The sequence below is a fragment of the Microcebus murinus genome, chromosome 10 (assembly GCF_040939455.1).
Source record: "Microcebus murinus isolate Inina chromosome 10, M.murinus_Inina_mat1.0, whole genome shotgun sequence".
NCBI lineage: Eukaryota > Metazoa > Chordata > Mammalia > Primates > Cheirogaleidae > Microcebus > Microcebus murinus.
The window spans coordinates 20,569,121-20,585,415 of record NC_134113.1 but is presented as its reverse complement, the minus strand read 5'-3'; the positions used below and the strand labels follow the sequence as shown (position 1 = coordinate 20,585,415).

The 16,295-nt window shown below is 40.6% G+C and overlaps 1 protein-coding gene across 2 annotated transcripts in view; it reads left to right on the top strand.

Moving 5' to 3' along the window:
* The window catches only part of SLC17A8 (solute carrier family 17 member 8), a 48,366-nt gene that overhangs the window by 12,636 nt on the left and 19,435 nt on the right, over positions 1–16,295 (top strand). For both annotated transcript variants that reach the window (XM_076006793.1, XM_012787624.2), the window contains exons 2-5: positions 4,247–4,499; positions 11,937–12,055; positions 13,888–14,002; positions 14,123–14,210. In XM_076006793.1, the coding sequence (XP_075862908.1) occupies positions 4,247–4,499; positions 11,937–12,055; positions 13,888–14,002; positions 14,123–14,210 (575 nt within the window). The remainder of the gene's footprint in view (positions 1–4,246; positions 4,500–11,936; positions 12,056–13,887; positions 14,003–14,122; positions 14,211–16,295) is intronic.

The window sequence follows — 16,295 nt, the reverse complement described above, 5'->3', positions numbered from 1 at the left end:
GCGCCTGGCTGAGACCGATCTTTATTACCCTTCATCTAAAGCATCTGCATGCATATAGAGAGATGCTAAACTTATGACCGGTAACAATTTTACCAATAGCAATAGTCATAGTATTTACCATTTATAAATATAAAAGCTCTTTTATGTGCCAGGCACTGCACTAAATCACTTGCATGCATCAATCATTAAACAACCCTATGAGGCAGCTATTACAATTCGCTCATTTTAGGGAGAGGGACTTTTATGGGCTGAACTGTGTCCCTCCCCCCACAAATTCATATGTTGCAGTTATAACTCTCAGCATCTCAGAATTTGGAGATAGGATCTTTAAAGAGGTAAACAAGGTTAAATGAAGCCCTTAGGGTGGGTCCTATTCTGACTGATGTCCTTCTAAGAAAAAAAAACTTTGGACACAGAGATATGTAGAAGAAAGAATATGTGAAGACACAGGGAGGGAGAAGACAGCCATCCACAAGCCAAGGAGAGAGGCCTCAGAAGAAACCAAAGCTCGCTGACCCCTGGATCTTGGATTTCTGGCTCTAGCATTGTAGGAAAATAGATTTCCATTTTTTAAGCCACCCAATCTGTGGTACTTTGTTATAGCAGCCTTAGCAGACTCATATAAAGATATTATGGCTTCCAGTGGTCAAGTTAGCCAAAGTCACAGAGCCAGCAGTGGGAGGGACAGTACACTGGGCTCCTCTCAGTCCAGAGTCCATTCTCTCCAATCCTCTCCTTTCCTGGGCCTACCTGGCTGGGCAAAGGCTACAAAGTAACAGACACAGATGACAAAGTGAATCAGGTAGGTCACGAGATAGAGCACAGCCTGGCATGGTGGGAAATGCACTTGAAAGGGGCCCAGGACACCCGATGGCAAAGAAGCAGGTTTCACATCTCCCTCTACCCGCTGCTGGCTGTGACATCTTGGCCAATCCACTCTTGCTTTCTGAACTGCAGTTGTATTTTGTGTCAAATGGGAGTATTAGATTTCCTATGTCCCACTGAACTGTGCTAATAATCGAATAAGATAATTATATGAAATTGTAGAAAGTGGGAAGGGCAGAGGGAAAGAACTGAATTTGTTTCTTACAAATATTAGTGTGGTTGTTACATATTAGCCCTGTTTTAGCTAACACTAATAATACTATCATAATAATGTGTTAATATTAGAGCATCAGTTTTCAAGGCTGTTCAAATTATATATGTTTTAGTGCCAGAAATGCATGGAGATAACAGATTATAAAGTCCTATCATCCAAATGACTCTCAGAGCTGGTGGCATCAATGTTCCATCTGGCAGCATGGACTCATTAAATGATTGCAAGAATTAATGTAGTTAAAATAGCTGGCATAGACTGAATTTATATTATGCGTCAAATTTGGTTCTAAATGACCTAAATATAATAATTCATTTGTGGCAATCTTAAGAACAACCACATGAAGAAGTGACTATTATTCCTAACTTATAGAAGGAGAAACTGATGCCCAGAGAGGTTAAGTAAGTAGGCAAAAGTCACACAGGTAAGTAAGTGGAAGAGTTAACATTCAAATCTAGGCATATTGGTTCCTGGATTGGACATAGACTGGAGAAGAAATGAAGCATCCAGGATAGCTTCAAGATGTTTGCCAGAGCACCAAAGTAACAAAATTGTCATTACTTGGGATAGGAAAGATTTTAGGAATTAATTTTTTTAGGGGAACTCAGTTTGGACACGTTAAGTTTGAGATGCCTATTATATGTCCAAAGAGATGTTAAATAACTCTGGTTATGAACATTGGAATCTGTCAGCATATACCTGATATCTAAAGCCCAGAGACTAGATTAGATCACCCAGGGCATACATAGACAGTGGGAGACCCCATAACTGAGTCCTGGGCATTCCAGTGTTTATAGGGCCAAGAAATAAGGAATCAGAGTAAGAGACAAAACAGAAGAAGTGGTCAGAGAATTAGGAAGAACCAAGTGAGCGTGATTTCCTGGAAGACAATAAAATGGCCAAGGAAGAGAGAATGCCATTGTGTTGATTGGATCAGATAAGGATTGAAAATGACCCTTGGACTGAGCTATATGGACAACATTAAGAGCTTTAAGAAGAGTGGCTTTGGTGGACGGGTTTGGGATTCCTGGACCAGGAAAGAATGAGAGGAAAGGACTTGAAGACAGTAATTTCAGACTTTTTCTTTTTCTTTTTTTTTTTTTTTTGAGACAGAGTCTCACTCTGTTGCCTGGGCTAGAGTGCTGTGGCATCAGCCTAGCTCACAGCAACCTCAAACTCCTGGGCTCAAGCGATCCTCCTGCCTCAGCCTCCCGAGTAGCTGGGACTACAGGCATGCGCCACTATGCCCAGCTAATTTGTTTTTCTATGTATTTTTAGTTGGCCAATTAATTTCCTTCTAGTTTTAATAGAGATGGGGTCTCGCTTTTGCTCAGGCTGGTCTCGAACTCCTGACCTTGAGCGATCCACCTGTCTCAGCTTCCCAGAGTGCTAGGATTGCAGGCGTGAGGCACCGTGCCAGGCCCAGACTTTTTTCTTTAAAAAAGAAGATGAGAAATAGGAGGACAGCTGAAGGAGAAAGAATTTTTATTTTAAATGTTAAACAGCAGAAATAAAAGCAATTTGTAAACAATAAGGATGATCAAATAGAGAGGAGAAAATAATTGGTGAGGTATGGGATGGGGATTTCTGGAGCAATATTCATGAGTAGATGCAAGGGGCTGAGATTTAGTGTCCAGGAAGAGCAGTTTTTCTCAGCAAGAAGCAAGGACAACTGCAGATGAAAAGGCAGAATACATCAGTATAAATGCAGGCAGGCAGGCAGGCAGGCAGGCAGGCAGGCAGGCAGGCAGGCAGGTAGGTGGTGGGAGACGGTTGGAGTGCTTTTCTGATTAATGTTCTGGTGCATTTACTAAACTTCCACTCTGAGCTCACAAGTTGAAATTGAAAGCTCCTTCCTGTGTTTTACCATTGCTCTTCACTTTGATTACAACAAAACCTGCCTTACCCAGTAATTACAGCTGCTTCTGTATGTGTCTTTCTTCCCCGCCAGCCTGAGAGCCGGAGGAGGGCAGAGAGCACGTCACATTCGTTATTGTTCCCCAATACTTAGCACAGTACCTAAAACAGTAGACAGTCAATAAAAATGTCTGATGAGGGGGGAAGGGAGGGGTGGGTGGGAAAAAAATAAAAATAAATAAATGTCTGATGAACCGAATTGAATCCAGCACATTTGTTTCTCTGCACATGCAGCTTGAAACCTGATTTTGCCTGACTTAGAAGAACCTGTCATGATTATCTTCTGTATGGACTGGTGGGCAAAGGATTTATGTTTCAGTCTTACTATTCTGTTAACTGTTGTGCTAGCTATTTATTATTGAATTTAATAATTATGAAAACTTGTATGCTTTTCTTATTCTTGCAAAGATTTGGACTTTAATTGGGCCATGGCAGCATCCTCAAAGGGTTCTGATATGTGAAAGGATACAGACAGCTCCTTTGATAATTGACAGAAAGTGTTCAGTTTGCCCTGTTATTTGTGTGTGCTTTTTAAAGAAGAGGGTAAATTCATTGTAATGAACATGCCATAATTGAAGTCAGGGAAAAATTCTACTATTTGGATAAAAAGTGCCAGAGAATCACTTCCTTAGAACCACCACCTAAGGAAGAAAGGATACACAACCAACTGGGTGTGGTGTGATAGAAAATGTACCTTCTTATCTCCACTTAGCATTTTATTAAGGCTTAGAAGAAAAGGAACAAAGAAAAGAATCTGCAAATGGACTCATTTTCTCCTGTGTATCTTTTTAGCAAGCTTCAAGTGACATTAAAATTAAGGTCAAGTGTTGGCCAGGTCACATGATGTGGATGAAGTCTATCAATACTCTTTCAGCGAGAAATTCAGCACAGTATATTGTTAAGGATGCAAACTCTAAACGTGGACTTGCATACCACCTCCAATGACTTAGTTTCCTTCTCTATAAAGTGGCACGATAGCACTTTCTACTTCAGGGGTTGTTATGAGATTTAAATGATTTAATGCCTATAAAAGTCCCCCACAATATCCAGGATATCAGCAGTTTTAGCCATTATAAGTTACTTTAATAATAATAGTAATAATAATAATAATTTGAAAAATATAAGCTGCATCCATTTTTCACTTTTGAGTTTTCCTTTTTTTTATTATCTAGTACATTTTCTTTTTTCCCTAATCCTGGCTTTTATTGTCTGCCCATTCTTTTTCCAATGTAGAAAAATTGATGGGACTAATGAGGAAGAAGATAACATCGAGCTGAATGAAGAAGGCAGGCCGGTGCAATCGTCCAGGCCGAGCCCCCCACTTTGTGACTGCCGCTGCTGTGGCCTCCCCAAGCGCTACATCATTGCCATCATGAGCGGCCTGGGATTCTGCATTTCCTTTGGGATTCGGTGCAATCTCGGAGTTGCCATCGTGGAAATGGTCAACAACAGCACTGTATATATTGATGGAAAGCCGGAAATTCAGGTTGGTATCAATGTACGGTGGGAGCATTTTTGACTGCAGCTGCGTAAATATTAATACTTTGCTACATGAAAGAAAGCACTGCAGTTCATTCAGTGATGTGACAAAAGTTTACCGAGTGGCTACTGTGCAAAGTGATGGGGAGGAGACGGTGAACAACCTAGTCTGGGCCCTTGTCCTCATGAGACGAGGAAGTGACGGCAGTTTGGGGTTGTGAGTGCTGTGCTGGGGTGTGCAGGATGCTTGGGCTCATACACGAGAGGGCTTAACCGAGACTTTGATACTATGAAAGAATTCCCAGAGATAGTGATGGCTGGACCAGACAAAGAGAGTTTTGGTGGGGTAGGAAGAGAATGTTTGAAGAAAGAGGAACATCCTACGTGAAAGAAAGTAAAGAGAAAAAGGGATCGCGCAGGTGTGCTAAAGTGCGCATGTGTGAAAAGAGCGTGCGCATGCGCCCGAGTACACGCATGCGCACACTGCTAAAAACTGAGACGGGAACTCTTCACCTTTTCTGTGCCTTGAGCCCCTGATGTGTACTAATAAACCCTTTGTCAAAATAGTTTTAAATTCTTAAACTAAAACACAAAGGATTATAAAGAAAGCCAATTATATTAAAATACAGATATCAAAATATTTAAAAATCAAATGTGTGATATAGAAACATACGGGCTTCTTTATTTACAAATCAGATGACAACATCACTGGGTCTAAAAGTTACTATAATTTTAAGTTTGAAGTGTAAACAATTGTTTCAGATTGTAGCAGTGCTTGAACATTTACAATTTCCACTAGTGACAGACAAAGTCACAGCTACGGGTGATACTACTGTGGCCTGTTGTCTACATTTATAATTGCAGAAAATGCTAAATTTCAGTTAAGTAAGTGAAAATAAAGATGTAAATTTTTCCCCATCCAAGTTCACAGAGCCACCGGATTCCATCCTCAGACTCCAGGTTGGGAACTGTATGCAGCAAAGTAAATAGGGGCTGGATCTTATAAGGCCTAGAAAACCACAGAGGGCATCCTGGATGGGATTTAAGCAGAGAGGTGATCAAATATGCACTCTAGAATGATCACTGCCCAACGGGAAGGGGCCAGATTAAAGTGAGGCTAGAGTGGAGGCTGCAGGCTCAGCCCAGAGGCTGTTATAGTTATAAGCAAGCATGCTCTGATGTGACTTATATGGTATTGTTTTAGGAATCGCTGGAAAAATAAAATCTGGGTTTTTTTTTTCTTACATGGTAGGCTTAGAAAAGTAATGAGGTTATGGGGGGGGCAAACAAAAGTGTATGCCCAGTGGACACCCCATAAATACCTGTTTCATTGAACTGAACACACACACTGAAATGACTTGTGCATAAATCATTCATTTGCAAAGAGGCATCTACTATTAATAGTTCCCTGTCCCTGCCTCTGTTTGAAGAAACCTTTGGATCAGAGTTTCCCAAACTGGTGCCTGGGAAATCACCACTCTGCAGGCCATGCTATGAAGAAGGTGTTGCATGACGCGGAGCCTCAGGGATGCTCTGGGAGGGGACGTGGTGTGCATTATTTCTTGGACTGACTTGACCACAGAATGCTCCGTTTCACGCCACATCTATTAGCATCACTGGGAACAGTCTCCTGCCAAGCCCTGCTTTGGGAAAATTTGATTTCAATCCATTACAAAGAATTCTTTAGTTGGCCAGCAGTCTAATTTTTTTCTTTTTAACTAAGAGATTATTCTGCCAGTGGAAAATAGCACCTTGGAGATCCTTCTAACTAGTCTCTTTCTGATGCCACAGCAGAATCTATCCTAAAAGGATATCCGGTCTTTTCTTGGGGTGGGATGGGGGGATAGAGATGGAGGGGCATATCATGCATTTTAAAAATAAAGACTGATGTATATTAGCAAGGTTTCAGATGTGTATCACATGCATTCTTTCAGCCTTTTGTGAGCAAGGCCAGCTAATTAAAACTTGTCTGCTGAGGCCCAGATCCAAATGAGATGCTGTTTTGCATTTGTTTGTTGCTTGAAAAGACAGGACTAGGTCAATAGAGTTTGCTTTGAGGTATATGGAAAAGACGTTTTGATAAACCCAAGGAACAATACTAGTGTGTGCTTTCTAGTTTCTATGGTACTGCCTTCTGGAGTCTTAGAGACACTGATTAAGATCTAAAATATGCTTTATATCATTTTCTCTGGCCTTGAAAGTAGGGGTTTAGTAGCATTTCAGGAGCTCTAGCACAACTTCAATTTATAGCTGGCTATTTCTCCCTTGTTCAAATACAACAAAGTTTAGACATCAGCTGAGCATGTTTAACTGGATGACAAAAATTTCACTAATTGTATTAAGAAAGGCTCTGAATGGCTGGTATTTTTGTTTGTTGGGTTTTTCTGTTTGTTTGTTTTATGAGGAAAAACTAGATATTTTACACTGAGATATTATTATACCCTCATTTTCAAAAGAGGCAGAGAAGTAAGCAGGATGAATAGGTGGGTCTTTCAAATATGTGGCATATGTTCTACATGTGGTATGAAGGGTGAAATTTTAGCTGATATGTGAATAATCATTTTTTAGTTTAATAGTTATGAGTTAAAACATGTGAAGCACTGAGAAAAATGTGTGGCAGGTGGGAAGCAAAAAAAAAAAAAAAAAAGAAAAAAGAAAAAACACCTGACTGAAGTTTGAGAAACCTTGCTAGTTTTTTCTCTTTATCCTCAGAAAAAGTTAAAAGTCCTTCCCCTGGATCCTGGGCCCTGGAGGGTTAAGTGGATGGGTGTTGGAACTGGCTAGACCTGGTTTTCAACTTGATTCTGCCATTGATTAGCTCTGGGACCTTGTGTCCTGGTCAGGGATTGCTGGTTGCAAAGAAGAGAAATACAGTGAAACCAGCTCAGGTTAAAAGGGGATTATTGTAAGGCTGTAGGAAGATTTCATGAGAGTGAAGTGGAGAGAGCAGATCTGTGGTGTATGTTTGTGCAGCCTGCGCTCTGGACAGGGGGACCCAGCCTGAGGCGGGCTGGAAACCCAGGCTGTACTCCACTGTGGGGAGGGAAAGGTGTCTTTACGTAATTCTTTCCCATGTGGGAGCAAAGGCCCTGCCAGGAAGTGCACAGTGGAGCTTTACCTCAAGAGAACTAGATGCATCCCTGCAGGGTCTTTCATCTGCTTCTCTCTGAGTCGGCTCCATTTTCCCAAGTCTCTTATGGACTGCTTTCTTTTCTTTTCTTCCCTTCTCCATGGCTTCTCACTGCTCTCCAAAGTTGAAGTTCCTTGAGCCTTTGCCTTGCCAGGGAGCCATGCACTTCGTGGCTCCATGGACTTGTTTCAGTTCAATGTCCGCTGTTGTCTAACTAGATCCTTGGAGTGTGGGTTGCTCTCTCTCTCTCTCTCTCTCTCTCTCTCTCTCTCTCTCTCTCTCTCTGTGTCTGAGAGAGAGACAGAGAGAGAGAGACAGAGACAGAGGGAGGGGGGGATGACTGGGTGAGTCTAGCCATGGCTTGGCCCTCTCTCTTCAGGTGTCCTGTGAGCTGTGGTGCTCAGCAGGGGAGAGTCCTATGGAGGGGAAGGTGGGATCCCCTGAGAAAGAAATGTGAGCAGGGAGACAGAAACCAGCATTTCGAGCAATTCTTTGTTAACCCTTGGTGCCCTTATTGCAAAATGGGAATATAAGGACTGCTTTGAAGATCAAATGAGATAATTTATTTTAAGTACTTATATTAGATTCCTAAGCCTGCCAGAACAAATTACCACAAACTTGATGGCTTAAAACAACAGACATTTTTTCTCTCACAGTTGTGGAGACCAGAATTCCACAATCGTGGTGTCGACAGGGCCTTGCTCCCTCTGAAGGCTGGAGCAGAGCATCTTTCCTTGACTCTTTCAGCTTCTGGTGGCCCCAGGAGCTCCTTGGTGACAACATCACCCTAATTCCTGCCTCCATCTTCATGTGACCGTTTTCTCTCTGCATGTCTCCTCTCCTGACTCAAGTATCCTGTAGCCTTTCTCATTTAAGGACACTTGTCATTGGGTTTCGGGCCCACCTGCATGATCTGGGATATCTCCAGTCAAGATCCTTGACTTTTTCACGTCTGCGAAGACCCATTTTCCAAATCAGGTATCATTTGGAGGTTCCAGGGATTTGCTGTGGATATCTTTTGCTGCCATTTTTCAGCCTATTACAATATCTGACACAGTGCTTGGCTAATTATAGTAATAGTTCATACATGGAGCCCTTAGGATTTTTTGTTTTGTTTTTAATTTTTAAAAATTTTATTATGATAAAATGCTTAACATAAGAGCTACCCTCTTAATAAAATTTTAAGTGTATAATAGATTATTATTGACTGTAAGTACAGTGTTGAACAGCAGATCTCTAGAGTTTATTCATCAAGTTTGACTTTATGCCCATTAATGATAACTCTCCATTTCCCCTCCCACCAGCCCCTGACAACCACCATTGCACTCTTTAATTCTACAAGTTTGACTATTTTAGATACTTCACGTAGGTGGAATCATGTAGTATTTGTCTTTCAGTGACTGGGTTTTTTCACTGAGCATAATATTCTTTAGGGTCTTCCAACAGGATTATAGAATTTCCTTCTTCTTAAAGACTGAAGAGTAGTCCATCATATATATGTATATACCACATTTTCTTTGCATATTCATCTGCCACTGGACAGTCAGGTTGTTTCCATATCTTGGTTATTGTGAATAATGCTTCAGTGAACATGGGAGTACTGATATCTCTTTGAGATTTTGCTTTCAATTGTTTTTGATAAATACCCAGAAATGGGATTGCTGAACCATAAAATAGTTCTATTTTTAATTTTTTGAGGAATCCCCTCACTGTTTTCCATAGTGGTTGCACCATTCTATACTTCCACCAGCAGTGGAAAAGTGTTCCAGTTTCTCCACATTCTTATCAATACTTGTCTTTTTATTTATTTTTTTTATAATGGCCATCATAACAGGTGTGAGGTGGTATCTCATTGTGGTTTTTGTTTGCATTTCTCTGATGGTTACTGAACTTGAGCATCTTCATACAGCTGTTGGCAATTCGTTTGTCTTTGGAGAAATGTCTATTCAGGTCCTTAGTCTAACAACTGATGATGAAAGCCAGCTCTTAGCAGGCCTATGTACTCTGCCTCAGGTATCATTTCTTTCAGAGAATGGCAGAAGCCCCATCCCCTCAGAAAGAAAGGCATGACAAAGAGACAATGTGATTGATGGTCTATAGCTGGATCAACTATGATATAGAGAAAGGTTCCAGTTCTCCCCCTCCCTTGGATCCTTAGGTTATTCTGTGGCTCAGGACAAAGAGGTCTAGTCTCTCTTTAGTGAGAAAACAAAATCTCTAAAGCAGTGAAAAAAATCTAGTATTTTGGTGTCAGGCAGATGAAAAGGTTTGCTCTCCACTCTTCTTGCAACTAGTTCTATGACCTTGGGTAAGTCAATTAATGTCTCTAAGCCTCACTTTCCTCATTTGTGAAAAAACCCAAAAAAACCTAATAATCATTACCAAAAAAAATCATACCCCCAAAAACCTAATAATCAAAATTAAAGGAGGAAATATATAGAAAGGGCCTTAATGAAATCATGTCCCTCCTCTGCTCAAATCTTCCATCTTTCTTTGAGTAAAAGCCAAGGTCCTTATGATGACTTAAAGAGCCCTTCATCATTTGAACCTCTTTTACTTTACTCCTGTTCTCCTCCCCCTCGCTCATTGCCCTCCAGCTATACTGACATCCTGCTGTTCGTCTAGTACACAAGACACATCTCTACCTCAGGGCCTTTGCACTTGCTGTTTTTCTGCCTGGAAAACTCTCCTCTCAGATAACCACATGACTGGCTCCCTTCCTTCCTTTAGGTCTTTACTCAAGCATCACCTTCTCAGTGAAGCTTTTACTGGAAATTCTACCTAAAATTTCATCCTACCTCACTTCCACCCAAAAACTTCACATCCCTTTCTCTGCTGTATTTTTTTTTCTCTTTGCTTGCCACCATCTCACTCGGAAGGTCCTTGTTTAATTGTCTGCTGACTCCACTGGCATCTTCACAAAGGCACGAGTAAATAAATGACTGTGGGTGTTCATTGCTGTGTCCCCAGTGCCTAGATCAATGAGTGGCACATAGTAGGCACAAAACACCAATCTGGTGAGCTGATTTGAATTAGATTGTTAGTTCCTTTTTACTCTTGTGCTTCAACTTCCTAATCTGTATAATGAGACATATAGAGGAACATATAAATCAACATTACCTGGTCTGTGATCTTCTAGAAGGCAAAGGTGATCTTGTTGAGTTTGTATTTACACTACTCAGTACCTAACCTGGCATTCAGGAGGCACTAGGTGAATATTGAATAAATGAGCAAATAAGTATGTAATAACTATGACAGGAAAATAAAGTGTAATGGAAATTTATAAAACATAGTATATTCATAATTAGGAACCCTCTTACTCCATACTTGCATTTTGATATCAATGCTTTACAAAACTATTCATTCATTCAGCAAATATTTACTCATACCTTCTATGTTCCCAGGCATTAGTTGTCAGTACTAAGACTATAAGTCAAGAGGACTTGGATGCTTATCTTAGTTTCTTGCCACCCTGTGTGGGGAATGGGCATGAGAATGGCTAGTTTGAGGGCAGCATAGTGTGGGTACAGTGGCTGTAAGGACAGAGGTCTATGGGACAAGCCTGGGAAAGAGTAACCAGCCCAATTTGGAGTAGTCGGGAAGATTCCTTAGAGGAAGGGACATTTAAAATGAGTCTGAAAAGAATGAGTTACTTCACTTGGGGAAGAAAATGAGAACAGGGACTCCAGCCCTAGAGAATCACATTTTCAGTGGCCTAAAAGTTGTGGAAGAGGGTGTTGTTGTGGTTGTGATCATCATCATAACAATAATGGCTGCTCACATGTATTGAGTCTACACTGGGTTCCAGGCACTATGTTACATGCAAAATCTCTAAGCAGAAGGATAACCTACCAGGAATACTCATGCCATTTATCCCCATATGTCCTCGGGTTGGATAGAATGTGTTTTATTATCCTCACTAAGAAATGAGAGACTTGAGATTCTGATTCCCTTTGTGCACTCATTAAACTGGTGTCTGAACAACCTAGCAAGTAACTTAGTAACCTAAGAACTTATTTTTTGTTTTCTTCATGAGATGCTTTATTTTCTCTTTAGCACTCATCACTATGTGGTGTACAAATAGATATATATTTATTCAACTTTGTACATATCTCTTTCTCACTAGAAGGTGAAATCTATGAGAGCAGGACTTTGTTTTGTCCACTGCTATATCCCAAGTATGCAGGATGCTCTCCGTAAATACTTGTGGAATGACAGAAGGACCTCATCAGGTTATTGCGTAGGATCATTGATGGAAAAACGGTGGTCAAGTGTTTTCTAACAAACACAGTGTATCTGATTTCTCATTTCCAGACAGCACAGTTTAACTGGGATCCAGAGACAGTGGGCCTTATCCATGGATCTTTTTTCTGGGGTTATATTGTGACACAAATTCCAGGCGGTTTCATTTCAAACAAGTTTGCTGCTAACAGGTAAGATAAACCGATATAAAATGAGTGCTATGTAGGTTATAATATGGCTTTGTACCTTTGTAAAACCTGCCTGGTCAGTCCTCAGTTTGCAGTGCAGAATGAAAAACAGGAGCCATCTCAATAGATGGGGTTCACAGGTATTGATCCCAAATGACCCTATTCTTAAGTGTCTCTTTTTTATTTACTTTTTCTTCTGCTTGAATTTACCTTGCAACTCTTTAAGCAATTATGTGCTAATAAGAGCAATTGACTCTGAATCAGGAGAAATGGTTCCTGGCCCCTAACTAATTCACTGGGTAGCCTCTATCAAGTCACTTTCCCTCCTTTCCTGGGCCTCAGTTTCCTCATCTTTGAGATGAAACATTGGACTAAATTGTGTTTCAGTTCCCTCTGGCCAGTGACGTTCTGTAATCCTATGCACTTATGTTAATATTGCCCAGTACCAAAATGGTTTTGTCATATGAGTAGTAGGGGCTTGTGTCCAAATAGCAAGGTGTGTCTTTAATGTCCTTGAGACTCTATAGCAGGTGTTTGAACAATTGAAAGTGTCTGAGAACAGAATGAGCTGTCTCAAGGAGCAGTGAGTTCTCTGTTGCTAGAGGTATTCAAGCAAAAGAGAATGGCCACTTGGGGGAGATGTTGTAGAATGCATCATGTACCAAAAAAGGAGTGAACTAAATATCTCCAGGTCTCTTCCAGTTGTATTTCTCATAGGACATTACATAAATGGATTTTGTGAAGTGCATTACATTTTATAAAGCAGTGTTTTTCAAATTCTAAAACATAACTCATTTGATGGTTGTGAAATCAGTATAGTGATTTACCATTGAGTATTTAAAAAAAGAGAAAATAGAAGATAATCAAATAGAATAAAACTGAATCAAAAATATCTGAGTGCATTGCACTCAGAGAACTCTAAATATTGGTTTTTGAAACTTGTTTCAGTTACATTTGTGTCCATGAGTATCGGGCTGCAATGTAAAATATATTTTGTTTATGTGTCAAGGTCAAAAAGTTTGAAAGCTACTATCATAAGATCTAAATATGTATAAGCACAACTGTATTTACTTATGTTCTTGTCTAACTTGTGTCTTTTACTTATTGTTACTTACCTATTGTATTCTTTTTAAAAAGTGATAAAATATTGGCTGCTATGGTCTCCTTACTTAATGCTTACACCTCTGCCCTAAAACAAAATCGCATGTAATCTGATTTCCCAGCATGTAAAAAGGGCTGGAGCATCATTAGCATGTGTGTGAAGGGGAGAACAGGCTGCCTGCGCTCTTGTCCCAGGACAATTTGGGCCAGGCAGGAAAGAGAAGGCCAGTGGCAGGTATACAACCTGCTTTGTGCTTGGCTGGTCCCAGGACACAAGATGCTTCTTCTTGGCTAGTCAGTATCCCTGTCTGGGAAACTGAGAGCAGCTCTGAGAAACAGAAGACACCACCTCAAACATGCAGAAGTCATGAGATTACAGGAAGGGTGTGTTGGGTGGAGCCGGGCAGAACGGTGGGTCTGCAGCAAGCTCACCTCAACCTGGTCAATCTCCAACTTTCCAGAACATCATCTGGGCAGGGCATCCATGTGCTGCCCAACATGTGTCCATCAATGGTCCAGAAACTGAAACTTGGGAATCAAAAGCAGCCCAAGAGTGCAGCTCAGGGCACACCAGACCCTAACACAACACTAACACAACATCTATTTCCCTAAATTAATTTCTATTAATTTCCGCAGGGAGCTATCACGAATTGTTAGGTTTGTTTCTGGTGTTTAAGTGTAGCGTCACATGCATCAGTGGGCCTGCCCAATAACACAGTGCTTCGGTCTCTCAGGGTCTTTGGAGCCGCCATCTTCCTAACATCGACTTTGAACATGTTCATTCCTTCTGCGGCCAGAGTGCATTACGGATGTGTCATGTGTGTCAGGATTTTGCAAGGTCTCGTGGAGGTAGGAGACGCTTTCCTTACAGTTTTCCATGTTGCCCGTGTAAAGAAGCAACAGCCATGTTTTAAACACAAACAGACACTGGAGTCAAATCTAATAATCAATTTTCAACCCTTCGGCCAGGGTGTGACCTACCCAGCCTGCCATGGGATGTGGAGTAAGTGGGCACCACCTTTGGAGAGAAGTCGACTGGCCACAACTTCTTTTTGTGGTAAGTGCATTAGAATTACAACAAGTTTCATTTAGGAACGCTTTCTTGGCTTCAAGTAACTGAAAACCCTACCAAGGGCCTTCAAAAGAGTCTTTTAGATAGATAGATAGATAGATAGATAGATAGATAGATAGATAGATAGATAGATAGATAGATAGATAGATTTGGGGGTAAAAGTGCAATTTCATCACATGGATATAATGGGTAGTTGTGAATCTGGGCTTTTCAGTGTAACCATCACCTGAATAGTATACATTGTACCCATTAAGTATTTTTTCACCCCTCACTTTCCCTCCCACCCTCCCATCCTCTCTCACCCTTCCAAGTCTCTGATGTCTATTATTCCATTCTCTATGTCCATGTGTACGCATTATTTAGTTCCCACTTGTCAAAAAGACATGCACTATTTGACTTTCTGTGTCTGAGTTATTTCACTTAAGATAATAGCCTTTAGTTCCATCTATGTTGCTGCAAAAGACATGATTTCATCCTCTTTTATGGCTTAGTAATATTCCATAGTGTATACATACCACATTATCTTTATCCACTCATTAGTCAATGGGCATCTAGGTTGATTCCATGTTTTTGCAATTGTGAATTGTGCAATTGTGAAAAACATTTGGGTACAGGTGTATTTTTGAGAAAATGACTTCTTTTCCTTTGGGTAGATAGATGCAAACAAATAACCACAGCAAAAAATGGGTAGAAGACATGAAGAGATGTTTTTTTCAAAAGAAGATAGACAAATAGCTAACAAACATGCTCAACATCCTAATTATCAGCAAAATGCAAATTAAAACCATAATGAGCTATCACCTTATCCCTGTCAGAGTGGCCATTAATAAAAAGTAAAAAAACAATAGATGTTAATGTGGATGCAGTGAAAAAGGAATTCTTTTACACCATTGGTGGGAATGTAAACTAATATAGCCTCTATAGAAAACATTATGGAGATTCCTCAAAGAACTAAAAGTAGACTTACCATTTGATCTGTCAATCCCACTATCTTCCAATCCAAGAGCATGGGATGTTTTTCCATTTGTTTATGTCCTCAATTATTTCTTTCATCAGTGTTTTTTAATGATCTTTCACCTCTTTGGGTAAGTAGTTTCCTAGGTTATTTGACTTTTTAATAACAGCCATTGTGATTGGTGTAAGAGAGTATCTCGTTGTAGTTTTAATTTTGCATTTCTCTGATGATTAGTGAGCATTTTTTTCATATGTTTGTTGGTGACTGCTGTGTCTTTAAAGAGGGTCTATTTTTTGTCACATTAGAGAATCCAAAGGTGAGTGGTTGCTGGTCCGGGTTCTGCTGCTCAGTGGTCTATCCAGGACCTAGGCATGTTCTGACTTTCTGCGCTACTGTCTTCAGGGTGGTAGCTTTTTACTCTCGTGCTTATTCTATGCCTCCCTTTCATCAGGAAAGCAAAAGCTTTCCCAAAGCTCCCTATCAGGCTTCCACTTAAATTTCCTTGGCCCTAATTGGTCATGTGTTTTACTGACTGCATAGGAGGCTAAGAAAGCAAGTGCCTCACTTCTGCAGCCTCTTTGGAGAGAAGGGGAAGAGAAAAAAGGGTTGAAAGTGATTGTTGGGTTAGCCAACAGATGAGATTTGCCAAGGGCAAAAATGGAGAAGATGGGCTTCTCAAGCTCCCCTCTCCTCTTCTTTTTATATGAAAACTAAAGTTCAATGACTTGCCCAAGGTCACAGAGCTAGAGCAAGACCACCTGATTTTTGATCTGGAACTAGCCTTACTACATACTACTGCCCCGTACACATTGTCATACAACATTTTGATTAATTTTTGCCATTATATTCCAGATAAATATGAAATGGAGGCCATCAATCTTACCTGAAAGTAAATGAGAGGCCCCCACGTAATGATGTGACTTTAATTCCTGCATCTCCAAACTTCACCTTGCTAAGGCTGCCTTGCTCCAAGCTAACCCTTTGACACTGGCCTCTCTAGGTGTGTTCTGAAGGGTTCACTTAGCTACCAATCAACAATAGCAAAACGACAACTCACGCTGCTGCCATGAACACAGTTGTAAAATACATTTACATTTTTTTTTTTTTTAATGAGG